The 13,006-nt window shown below is 48.9% G+C and overlaps 1 protein-coding gene across 1 annotated transcript in view; it reads left to right on the top strand.

The window, feature by feature from the left end:
* ALDH1L1 (aldehyde dehydrogenase 1 family member L1) overlaps positions 1-11,759 on the top strand; it is a 72,430-nt gene extending 60,671 nt beyond the window's left edge. Inside the window, 6 exon segments of the mRNA XM_006911431.2 lie at positions 1,063-1,162; positions 2,562-2,660; positions 5,085-5,250; positions 7,829-7,934; positions 9,136-9,335; positions 11,220-11,759. Coding sequence (XP_006911493.1) covers positions 1,063-1,162; positions 2,562-2,660; positions 5,085-5,250; positions 7,829-7,934; positions 9,136-9,335; positions 11,220-11,275 — 727 coding nt within the window. The 3' untranslated portion in view covers positions 11,276-11,759.
* The last annotated feature ends 1,247 nt before the right edge of the window (positions 11,760-13,006 follow it).

The following is a 13,006-nucleotide window of genomic DNA, read 5'->3' as shown; positions in this document are numbered from 1 at the left end:
GGTATTGAAGAGAAGGAGGGTGGAGAGAGCAACGAACTGACGAATGGACAGACAGATGGCAGAGCGGGAGAGGTAACAGCAAGTAGTCACTGCAGCTTATTTACCTCTTCTGATTCAAACGCTGGTCAGTCTTCTCTGTAGTGTGTAGGCGATAGTCACATCCGAATATGTGTGTACACAGTCCAGAAGGAAGACTCAGGAAATGTCCACTCTAAGAACCCCAGGAAAGGAGGGTTTGTGTGGACCGCATTCCATGGCTCTGCAGCTGCTCTCTTCCCAGGATCTTCTCTGAGCTCCTGTGGCTGGTGCCTGAAATAGGGGAGTCCTCCTCCTGCAGTCAGTCCTGAGCAAGGAGCCCCCCACCCTGTGTCATGCCTCATTTTGCTGACCCAGTCCACTAAGTATCCCTCTGAGGACAGTATCAGTAAGTCCATTTTGTGTCCACTGATGCAGTGTGCACAGGACCCTCAGCTACTCTCTATTTGCACCCATCATTAAAAATCTGAGGTATGAAGCCCCTGCAGCACTGCAGCTGCTCCAACTGGGGGATGGTTCTGTGCTCAGTTTATTGGTTTGACATTTGTTGAACACCGGCTTCATGACCTGATAAATGCTTGATCACCCTGGTGGGGCTTAGGCTTTGATGGATGGGATCAGACAAATGCACCGTGGTGCATGGGAGCTTGCATTTTATATGGGGCTGTCAGGGCAGCCATCCTAACAAGGAGACTTTGGAGCAGAGACCTGAGGAAGTGAGGAATGAGCTGTAGGGATATCTGAAGAGGGAATAGCCAGAAGGGGACAGTGAGAGCACGTCCCTGAGGTAGGCATGGGCTTGGCTGTTGGAGGAAGAGGAAGGCACTCTGGGAATCCAGTGAGCAAAGAGAGGTGGGAGGGAATAGTTGTGAGTGTGGTGTGGGGAGAAGGTGCTGGACCTAGTCTCCCTCCAAACCTCTGCTTGCTCTTTCAAGCATGCTTTGGAGCTGCCCTTGGACCCCTCTACCTAGAGCCCTGTGTCTCCATCTCCCATGAACCCAACCTCACCAACATTCTTCCTTTCAGCTGTGCCCTGAGTAATGTGAAGAAGGTGTCCCTGGAGCTGGGCGGGAAGTCACCCCTCATCATCTTTGCTGACTGTGACCTCAGCAAGGCTGTGCAGATGGTGAGGGACAGCCGGGGGGGAAAGGGAGGAAGTAAATTGGGGTGGGGGGATAGGAAGCTTTCTCTTATCCTACAGTTAAACTCATACATCTAACCCAGACTGAAGTGTCACTGCAAACATAGACTGTGGCAGGAAGGGGCCTTAGGGACAAGGAATGACATATGTCCTTCAAAACCAACTTCCCAAGAAGTTTCATAACTGTAAGAATGACTGGAACCAGGTTCATGAATTGAGAAACATATTCTAAAATCAGCACAGCAACTTTTCCTATCCTAGAAAAGCAAAGCAGAACCCTAGAGACTTGGGCATGACCCTGCTGACAGTGAATCTCCCCAACCTTGGGCCATGTCCACACTTGCCCAGATCTTTCACTGACTCACTGGGCAGTCTTGGGCAAGTTATTTGATCTTTTGGGCCTCACCTGTAGGATGGGGAGAATAGTATACCTACTTCCTATGGTTGTTATGGGGATTATAGAACTACTATATATGAAGGACTTAACAATGGTGGCTGCACATGGCAGGTGCCCTGTATCAGTTAGTTCTTACATCAGTATTATTGCTATGCTTCAGTACACCATCCACTCCTGTGAGACCAAACCAGTAAGGCCCTGTTCATCCAGGTGCCCAGATATGTCCCTTCCCCATCTAAGTCCTGCTGTGCCTTGGAGGATGATGTGAATACCCAGCATAGACATGAAAGGGAGTTCAGTCTCACTAGATGAGGAAACCAAAGGAGGCCAGTCTGTCAATCCAAGGGTCTTGGCTTTGGTGCTGAGGCTGATACTGCTGGGCCAGAGGCCCAGGCCATGCTGTTTGGGCAGTACAGTCTCATCTTCCAGGAAAGCCAAGCTTGACCCAGGGTGGTCAGGCTCTTGCTCTTCCCCTGGCCCCCACATGGGACTCCCCAGGTCCAAAAAGCAGGCTCCCTTTGGCCTCTGAGCATGTTTATTCTGAACTCTTGCCAGTTTCCTCAGGCCTGGGATGGCACCCCATCCCTTCCAAGACAAGGGCTAGCTGCCCACTCTCTGTTGCCTGCTTTACACTAATAGACTTTCTAGGCTCAGCTCCAAGGGTCTGATCTCTGACCCCTCTTGGGTCACTCCAGGGAGCCCGCCCAGTGTATGGGGTCTCCACTCTGCTTCATTCCCTCTCATTCTTCACTCTCTGCAACATGGACACAGTCCTTGTTCCCCAGGGGCAGGTCACCCTTCGCCTCTCCTCTCAAGGTGACTAAGGAATGAGTGGAGTGCGTGTACTCGGTGTTGGCTGGGCCTGACCACCTTAGGAGGTCATTCCTCCCCTTTCCTATAAGAAGGGAATACTAAGGCCCAGTGGGAATGGGGTGCTAGTGCCCCTGGGAGTGGCTATAATCCACCATTCTTGTCCATTTGCCAAAGGGGATGAGCTCTGTCTTCTTCAACAAAGGCGAGAACTGCATTGCCGCGGGTCGGCTCTTCGTAGAGGACTCAATCCATGATCAGTTTGTGCAGAAGGTGGTAAGTTCTGCCACGGGTCTCAGAGCTGCTGATGCACAGGGACAGTCACCTGGGCTGCAGAGGAGTTGGGCCAGGTGAAGTCGGGCACTATTCGCCTGGGGCAGGGAAACTTCAGGAGAAGCTGCATTAAGTCTTCACTGGTTTTGATTATTTCAGCAAGAAATAGCAATGCTGCAGCTCAAACTGACATAACCAAAACCAGCTTATCTTAGATCAAGTCCTGAGCAGTGGAGCCTGAGCCAAGAATTCATGCGGCTTACTAAGGGTAAGCTCTCAGGTGAGGCCTGGAAGATGTAAAGGAGCAGGAGAGAACAGGGACCAAGGATATAGTCTCAGGTGATGTCTAGCCTTGGCTGATCCACAGACAGGAGCTCTGGAGGATGAATGACACCATTCAGGTATAGCCCTGGAGTCAAGGGGCCAGGCTTTTGTCTCCTGTCATTTGTTATTGACTATGGCCTGTCTACCAGCTAGAGAAGGGTGGCTTCTGTCAGCTCCCAAGACCCGTCAGCAGCCACCTCTCACAGTACCAATAGGTAAAGGAGATTGGGCAGAGCGCTGACAGTATTTCCTACATTTTTACACCAGATCCAGAAAGTAGAATCCCTCTTTCCACACCAACTCCAGTGGAAATGGCTGTGGGGAAGGATGTGGGTTGATGTGACCGGGTCTCTTGTCTATCCCTGACCCATTCAGGGAAAGCAGGATTTGAGGAGTTCTGGTCGGTTTAGCTTCAGCAAAGAACCCCTCTCCCCCTCATGTTATGGAAAACAAGATCTAATCCCAGTGGATATGAGAGGGGATGCTGGGGACACAACCTCCACAAGCATGTTTAAACAAACTATATTTAGAAAGCCAGGAAAAATGAGAAAGTCAGTCTGGGGATGGGGGGGTGGCTGTTAGGAAGGAGTTTCTGGAGAAGATCTTGAATGATGTGTAAAAATATGAAAGGCAGTGAGAAAAGGAACAGATTTTCTAAAAGGGAATGTAAAAGCTTTTGCCATGTAACATTCTACTCCCAAAACTAGTGACTTGGGATAACTGTTCACGCAGCCCACAATCCTGTGGGTTGGCAATGTGAACACCCGCCCACATTCACCTGAGCTTGCTCACATGTCTGCGGTGAGTTGCCAGGTCAGCTGGGACACTTGGTGGCTGCACTGGATGGCTTGTCCAGAAGAATGAGAATAGAAGTTTAGAGGCCTCTTGGAGCTCACTCAGCTTCACCAGAGGCAGGCAGGGCTCGAAATCCCAAATACAGGGAGTAAACAGCGCATCTAGGAGACTCAGAAAAGTTGCTTTTGGTGTCCCAAGGAGATGGAGGAGCAGTCAGGTGGCCAAGCAGAAGCAGAGAGGGGAGCGAAGCAGAGGCTTGGTTTCAGTTTTGGGACCCTTCAGGACAGTCAAAGGAGCTAAGGGGCCCTTGGTGATAAGGCAGAGGGTGGTTCTGGGGGGCAAGGCTTGAGCCCCTCCTGCATCTTATTAGGCCTGGCTGTGTGTGTGGAGTCTGCACAGGAGGAGGAGGCCAGTCAGTCCTGACCTCAATGCAGCTACAGTGAAAGCAGAGATGGCCTTGTTTGGTCTTAGGAAAACAAGGAAGGAGCCCAGGGGAGAATTGAAAAAAATGGGAGGGACTGACTCTAGCCTGGAGCTCTGAATATTTGGCATCCACCCAATGCTGGTTATGTTCACCTAAGTTCCTCACTCTAGCACAGCATCCCGTACCTGGGTCTTTTTTGACTCCTCATCCTAGCCCCAGCATTGTTAGATAACTTTTGGCACATTCCTTGAAGAAACCCAAGTCAACTCTAGGTAGTAAAACCTAGACCTACTTGTATGTTGGCCAAGGCAACAGGGAAGCCTTCCTGAAGGAGGGGCCCTTTAAGCTGGGTTCTGAAACAGGCAGAAGTCGGGGCAAGGGTGAGTGGACTCAAGACCCAGGTCCACTCCACTCAGTGTCTTTCCCACCCTGTCACAAGGTATTGCAGTGGGACTGGTGTTTCCCCACCCTATCCCCATTCCATATCCTAGAGTCCCTGGACAAGACTTCCCTCAGCTTCTTAGACTTTGAAGCTGGGTGCAGAACTGATGTAGAGATACATCCTGTTCTTCCCACCACGCCCTCCACCACTCCCACTCACATACACACCTGCCTCTTTTTTTCACTCACCCATACCCCTGCACAACTGCCCATCCGAGACTAGGCTCAGGTCTCCTTGCATGTAGCATACATTTGGGTTTCAGCCTGAAAGGCAGGTTGGGAACTATGACATGGAACTCCATGAGTGCCAGAAACTGGCATATGGACTGGCAGGGGCCAGTAGTTGGTCACTAAAAATGCAGATGTGGGAGGGGGATCAGGTGATGAGCAATGTCAGTAACAGTGGCACCTGAGTGAGACCTGACTGGAAGGACTTTCCACAGGTAGAAGAAGTGAGGAAGATGAAGATTGGCAACCCTCTAGACCGGGACACCAACCATGGGCCACAGAATCACCAAGCCCACCTACAGAAGCTGATAGAGTATTGCCAGCGTGGTGTGAAGGAAGGGGCCACGCTGGTCTGTGGTGGGAATCAAGTCCCTCTGCCAGGTCAGTCAGAGCACTCTTGGCCCATTTGGGTAAACAGGCAACAAGTAGCATGTGCAGCTCTAACTGGAGGTATCTGAAGGCGAGGTGCTTGACTCTTTGGACACCTGCCAGACCAGATGTGGGACTGGCAAGGTGAAGGCACCAGTGCTAAAGTGTTGTCAGTGTTAGTTTAATCTGTTTCAAAGTTGACTTGCCACTAACATCACTGCATCCATGACATTCTTTCTTCTCGTGGGTTCCATGGCCTTAGATTCCATGGTTTTCTTATCTTTGACCATTACTTAGCAGTTGCTCTCTGCTGGAAACTCCCTCTCCACCTGTCCCTTAAATGTAAGTACATCCCCAAGTCTGTCCTGAGTTTGGAGCACTTCTCATGTTAAACACTTTCCCTGGAGGATCTAACCCTCTGCAATGGTTTGGACTCTTCCAAATATCTGTCTCCAGGCTCTTCCTCACCCAAAACTCCTGATCACCTAGACACCTCCACTTGCATGTCCCTCAGGCCCTTCAGACTCAAAGGGTACCAAATCCATTACATCATCACAGTGTCTCCAGACTCAATCCAACCCCAGATATACATACCTGCCTCTGTAGAATCTTCCATTTGATCAAGTCAGCAGAGCCAGAGGAGCAGGAGCTGCAGGTTTTGACTGTTTGAGCTGCTTCCCCATTAGACTGCCTGCTCCGGGGGACAGGAGCCATGTGTCTCCTCTATATCATTAGGTCCTTCATGCCAACACCAAGACTCACACCAACGGCCTGAATTAATTTGGTGAAATGAAGGAGGGAAGGAAAGCATGAATTCTAGACTCCTCTCTTTTCTTGACCCCCTAGTTTTAATTAATTGCCTGATGCTCTTAAATCTAGAAATCTTTCTTCCTTCTCCTGTATCCATGCCACCATCAGGCCATCTCTTCAAATCTCATCTTGCCTGGACTATCACGGTGGCTTCCTGTGGGACTTCTTGAACCCTGCTAATCTTTTACTTATGCAATCGCCAGAGGTCTGGTTATGTTTCCCCCCAGTGTTGGAACACTTCCACAGTGACCCAACCTCCTATAGTAACAAGCTCAAACTCCTTCACTTCCCATCAAGGGTCTTTCATGATCTGTGTCTAACTTGCTTGCCCTTGACCCATACTTTGGCCATGCTTAACTCTCCCTCTGAACACAACTCTTATTTTCTTGCTCTCTGTGCATTTGCTGCTCCTCTGCTTAGTGAAACCTCCCCGGTTTCCCCACCTGGTGAATTCATCATCCAGCTCAAATGACAGCCAGGTACAGGCCATCGCTATGTCACAGGTATTCCTGGGCACCTCATACCTCAACAGAGTTTTATAACCACTATACTGCCACTGTCTGCCTACCCCTTTCCCCATCCCCACTTGACTGGAGTTTCCATGAGGCCAGAGTTCAAGGCCTGATGAGAGAGTGTGAAATAAAGGCACTGTTCAAAGAGCAAGAACTAGGAATGGTGAGGAACCATCACCACCACCACCACCTGACCTGAGGAACAAGTGGAGGGAGAATTCCTGGGACCTAGTGAGGGGCACAGCTGTGTGGCAGGGGCTTCCTCCTAGTGGCCAAACCCAACTGGAAGCCAGAGGACAATGGAGTTTGGACATGCAGTGCCTCTGGTGGAGCCCTGAGCAGGGTGGAGAAGGGACGAGAGGGGAACAGAGACTGGCCAGCCTATAGTTCCCCACACCTGATGGGCAGCCTGAGTGAATACAGGCTATACCACAGGAGTCAACATGTATTCATGTATAACTCACATTCTAAAAATAGTAATGTAAAAATATATTTATAAATGTATAAAATATGGAATATTTTATTAATTAAATTACTTTTAAAGTTAAAAAAATTTTTTTTTTTTGCTTTTCTAAAACCCAGAGAGAGAAAATTTCAAGTCTCTTGATTTTCCCTAAGTCAAGCCAAAGTAAATCTCAATCCAGCAGGGTCTCAAAGGAGAAATAGTCAAAGAAAGCATTTCTGTCATCAGAAATAATTCTGTCTGGGCAACCAGGAGCTGTAGGGGTGGCAGCTTGGGTGGGAGTAGATGGTGGATCCATGCTGATGGGAGAGTAGGAGGCTGTGCCCTGACCAAGAGCACTCACCTCTGCACCTGGGGTATCTGTGTCCACACCATGATGTCAAGAAAGGAGGCCATCCTGGGAGGGCCTGTCCAAAGCCCCTCCCCACCACCATGCCACAGGGTCTGATAGAGAGCCATCTGGGAGGCTGCACTAGCCAAAGAATCCAGATATATTTTCTGACTAAATGTCACTAGAAAAACCCATGTGTTTGTCATGATCTCGAGCTTTGGCACTGGCCTTGGGCAGACTTGGATCCAAATGTCAACATGTAGTTGAAAGGGTTGTGAGGCTCACATGAGCTCATATGTCCAGGGCAGGAAAGCCACCCACAGATTGTGGCAGCCACTTACACAGGTGTTGCAAATTGCATTGCTAGAGTGGGATGTGTGCAACATGGCTGTAAAGACCCAGCCTGGACAGGGAGAGGCTGGACTACTGGAGGACAGCCTTTCTGAATGCCATGGGCCTCTGTCTCCTCCACAGGTTTCTTTTTCCAGCCAACTGTTTTCACGGATGTGGAAGACCACATGTTCATAGCCAAGGAGGAGTCCTTTGGGCCCATCATGATTATCTCTCGGTTTGCCAATGGGTAGGGAACCCTGTTTATGTCTCTCAAGAGCTTGATTCTTTTCCATGCATTATTGGGGTCTTCACATGAGCTTCGGGGCAGAAAGAGAACTCAGATGGGGTGGGGGGTATGGATGAAGCCTGGGCACCTACTGAGTCCTCATCAACCACTGAGGTGAGAAAAGCCCCAGGGGATTGACAGGGCTTCAGGTCCCACTGTGAGTGTACTCTCTGTGTCTCTCGATGTCTCTCATGGTGTCTTGGGGTCTGTCGTAATTATCTAGCAATGTGTAACAAACTACCCGAAGCTCAATGGCTTAGAATAGCAATAGTTATTTATTTTACTCATGAACCTCCAGTTTGGTTAGGTTTTGATAGGGCTAACCTGCCTCTGCTCTGTGCCACGTCAGGGCCTCAACTAGGGCACCTGAGTAGCTATCTTCAAGTAGGCTGTGGGCCTCCTTGCAGGCTCTCTCCCCGCATGGCAGCCTCAGGGCTTCTGCTCTGCACCTGGCTGGGTAGAAGCTTCAAGGTTCCTCGAGGTCCACTAATCAGCCTCAGAAAGCCGAGAACCTAACTTTCATCATGTCATATTGGTCCAACAAGTCACCAAAACCAGCCTGGGTTTAAAAAGAGAGGGATTGGATTCTGTGGCCATATTCGATCTACCACAAGTTCTTTTATGGACTATTATTTCTCACTGTAGAGTCTTTGAACAGATTACAAAATGACACTTCATCTTAATACATTTTATTTCCAACTGTCAAAGAATTATCAAAATTATTATCACATGCTGATAAGATACTTTCTGCCATCTACCAAGCAAATATTGTATTAAGTCTTCAAGCCCATCATGTCTGAAGTGGGGATGATGCCCACAAAGTGGCTCCCTGGGGAATACCCAATGTATTCAAGTGTGGTGGGGGCTCCACCTGCCTCCCTCTGGGCTCCTGTTCCTCTGTATGTAAAATGAGGGTCACCCCTGATGACCCAGAGGGTTCCTGTGGTTGACTGTGTATAAACTGACTATGTTCTTCCTCCTCTCTTTAACTCTGTCCTCTCTGCTGTCCTGTCTCCTCCACTCTTGCTGTAGGCCTAAAACATTCCTCAGGAGGTCCTGAGTGGTGAGGAGCTTGGAGGATATCGGGCTCTTTTTTGGGAGAGGGGGGGTCTCTGAAGCCCACCTCTAGGACTGCCCCGCAACCCCCCTTTACCTCCTACAGTGACGTGGACACCGTGCTGTCTCGGGCCAATGCCACGGAATTTGGCCTAGCCTCTGGCATCTTCACCAGGGACATCAGCAAGGCCCTGTACGTCAGTGACAAGCTAGAGGCAGGCACTGTGTTCATCAACACATACAATAAGACCGACGTGGCTGCTCCCTTTGGAGGGTTCAAGCAGTCTGGATTTGGCAAAGACCTGGGTAATGTAATCCTAAACATTTGTTAGAAGCCAATTGGTGCCAGGCCTGTCCCAGCAGCCAGTGGTGTAGCATTGACAAGGTGGCTGTTTTTGCTTACTTCTTACTGGAAGGAGACAAGTGATAATTAAAGCAGTGAACAAGATCCTTCTAGAAAGTGAGGAGTGCTGGGAAACAGACAAGACAAAGTGATCTAGACAAGGAGAGTGGAAGGGCAACTTTAGCCAGGTACCAGGGAGGGCCTATGTGAGGGGATGGCACCTGCCCTGAGACCCAGTGGTGGGAGGAGAGTGTGTGTTCCTAGCAGAGGGGCTGGCAGGTCCTGAGAGAACTAGCTTTGGACTTGGAGCTGCAGAGAGAGGCTGGTGTCAGCCCAGGGAGGACAAGAGGAGAGCAGATCCAAGAGGTGAGTAGGGGTCAGATCGAGGGACCCAAGAGACACAGTCAGTCCTCAAGATTCATCCTCAGGGAGAGGGAAAGCCATGGGGTCCAAGTATAAAGACAAAGTCACCTAGGCAGGGAGCTAAATGCAAGCCCAGCTTGACCTTCTGGGAGAAATGGAGTTCTGTTCTGGCACTCCTCTTCTCCTGGACTGCTGTGTGACATAGGGTAAGTCCCATTCTTCCTCATTCTGCCATTCTGGAAGCCAGCAATTGGAGACTAGCTCCAGTTGGGGATCATAGCTCTGATGCCAAACTTGTCAAAGGCCAAAATGTGTGAAAGAGCAGCACATCTTAGACACCTTCATCTCTCTAGGCGTCCCCTGCCCAGCTCATGGTAGTCAGGGAGGTTCAGGCTGAGGCTGGAACCAAAGAGCAATCACTGTTTCATTTCTCCTTCCTTCCATCTTTCAAACCCCGTGGAAAACTGTAAGGAACCCAAACTACTTGTGAAAGGAACCCAACAACACCCCCAAAGCATAATACCACACAAAAACTATGCATGCAGAGCCAGGCCTCATATGCACACACACACACACACACACACGCACGCACGCACGCACGCACGCACGCACACGCACGCACACACATGCAAATACACACACCCATGCACATGCACACATGTATACGCACACGTGCTGGAAACTCCTGCTCTTCTGTTCTTGCCTCTCCTGCGCTACCTTCCTGGTGTCCTCCACAGAAATCCACAAGGACTATTGTCATCCAGGGAGGCCACGTGTGCCAAATCCCCAGGATATAATTTCCGTTACTCGTGATTTTGCCCCCTAGTTTCCCCAGCCCCTCTCCTCCTGTCCCCTGTGTCCTGTGCCCACAAACCAGGCCTTCCAAATCACCCTCCTGGGATGGGCCCAGAGACTTCAGTGGGCCCCAGCTGGTGGTAAGAACAGCATTGGCAGCAGCTGGAAAATCACGGCTCCTGGAGCTAGCTTTAGTGGGTGGGGGAATTATTAGGCAGCCACAGGCCCCTAGTGCTAGTCGTGAGACCAAAAAGTACCAGCCACATGGCACAGCCAATTCCAGAGTTCTCAGAGACCTTGTGAGGCACCCCTTTTCCTAGTCATAACTTGACCTGGAATTAACTGAAAGGCAGCAGTGGGGAGAAGCTGGCACATCTGGGTAATAGGAAGGCAACAGGAGAGACTTTGCTGCCCTGAAGCTGATGGGGCTACCCTCCCATGAGAGGAGGTAGTCAGAGTTGGAAAGTCCCAGGAATGGTGGCCTCAGATTGGTTCTGTATTCCAAAGCCTGTTGGAATCATGGTCCCCCACTCAATGGCAGCTGACCCTTTCTGGGCCTGAGTTTCTCATTTGTAACTGGGGCTGATCAAGGGTTGACCCCACTTGTTTGCTGCAGGGATCCATGACATAATATGCATGCAGGAACCTCTATAATGATGATGGTTCCAACGGCATGTGCTGTCTTGTAGGAGAGGCGGCCCTGAATGAATACCTGCGGGTCAAAACGATTACTGTCGAGTACTAAAGAAAGGTCCTGTGAGAAGAAAGCCTCCGTCCTAACCTCTACAACATGACTCACATCCCCTGGCAATTCAGTTGCCCTTCTCGCCCTCTGCCAATGCACAGCACCTCCATCTAAACTGCCTGGTGGAAGCCTCCTGCCTGCACCCCCTGTCCCTGTCTGGGACTTGCTCCCCAAATTCTATCCGTTCAGAGTGACATTTGGCTGGATGAGAAAGTGGTCCGAGGGCAAATAAATGTTCCGATCAGCAGCTGCTGGCACCCTGTGTATGTGTTTCTTTCTGCTATCTGGATGTGCCCTGGGTGGCCCTGGGTGGCCCTGCAAGTCCTGGCACATGAGTAAGGTTGCAGGGCCTAGAAGAGCCAGTAGCCCTGGAGAGACACATAGAAGTGAAAAATGGACGTATGTCAGCTCTGGCCTCAGAAAGCGGGTGATGAGGTGGAGTTAGATGTTCAAGAAGTTTGTGGGGATAATTCCCCACCCACCCTAGACACCAAGGATAGAAAGCAGGAAGGGCCAAGGAAGTTCAAACTGTGACACAGCCCAGCTCCCTTGGCAGATACAGACTACTGTGGGAGCTTTTCTGGGGTAAAAATGCCTCAGCAGACCTCTGATCTGAAGATACTGCAGCACCATCACTAGACCACTGCGGGGTCATTGCCCCGGGCTAGCTTTTCAGACCTGTGTGGTACTCCATCTTTCACTCTATCCTTTTTAATTTTATTAAATTTATTGGGGTGACATTGGTTAATAAGATTATATAAGTTTTAAGTGTACAATTCAATAATACATCATCTGTATATTGAAGTCTCTTTCTATCATCATATATTCAAACCCCCTTACCCACTCCATCCCCCTTTCCCTCTGGTAACCATCAAACTGTTGTCTTTGTCTTTTAAGTTTTGTTCATTTGTTGCTTTCTGTTTTCTGTTTTGTATTTCCCATATGAGTGAAATCATGGATCTTGACTTTTTGTATGACTTATTTCACTTAGCATGATATTCTCAAGATCCATCCATGTTGTCACAAATGGCAGTATTTCATCATTTCTTATGACTTAGTAGTATTCCATTGTATATATGTACCATATCTTCTTTATCCAATCATCTATCAAAGGACACTTTGGTTGTTTCCACATCTTAGCTACCTTGAAAAATAGTGCAATGAACGTAGGGGTACATATATCTTTATGGATAAATGTTTTTTAATTTGGGGGTTAGATACCCAGAAGAGGGATTGCTGGGTCATATGCTAACTCTATTTTTAATTTTTCGAGGAACCTCTCTACTGTTTTCTATAGTGGCTATACCAATTTACATTCCCAACAGCAGAATATAAGAGTTCCCTTTTCTCTACAACCTCTGCAACACTTGTTATTTCTTGTTAATAATAACCATTCTAACAGGTGTGAGGTGGTTTTGGTTTGCACTTCCCTAATAGCTAGCAATGATGAGCAACATTTCATATGTTTGTTGGCCATTTGTATGTCTTCTTGGGAGAAGTATCTGTTCAGGTCCTCTGTCCATTTTTTAATTGGATTGTTTGTTTTTCTTGTTGTTGTTGGATTGTATGGGTTCTTTATATATTTTGGATATTAACCCCTTATCGGAGGTATTGTTTGCAAATATCTTCTCCCATTCTGTTGGTTGCCTTTTTGTTTTGTCAATGGTTTCTTTCTCTGTGCAGAAGCTTTTTAATTTGATGTAGTCCCATTCATTTATTTTTGCTTTTACT

The sequence above is a fragment of the Pteropus alecto genome, unplaced genomic scaffold, assembly GCF_000325575.1.
Source record: "Pteropus alecto unplaced genomic scaffold, ASM32557v1 scaffold124, whole genome shotgun sequence".
NCBI classification, from domain to species: Eukaryota; Metazoa; Chordata; class Mammalia; order Chiroptera; family Pteropodidae; genus Pteropus; species Pteropus alecto.
This window is presented reverse-complemented; position numbering and strand designations above follow the sequence as displayed.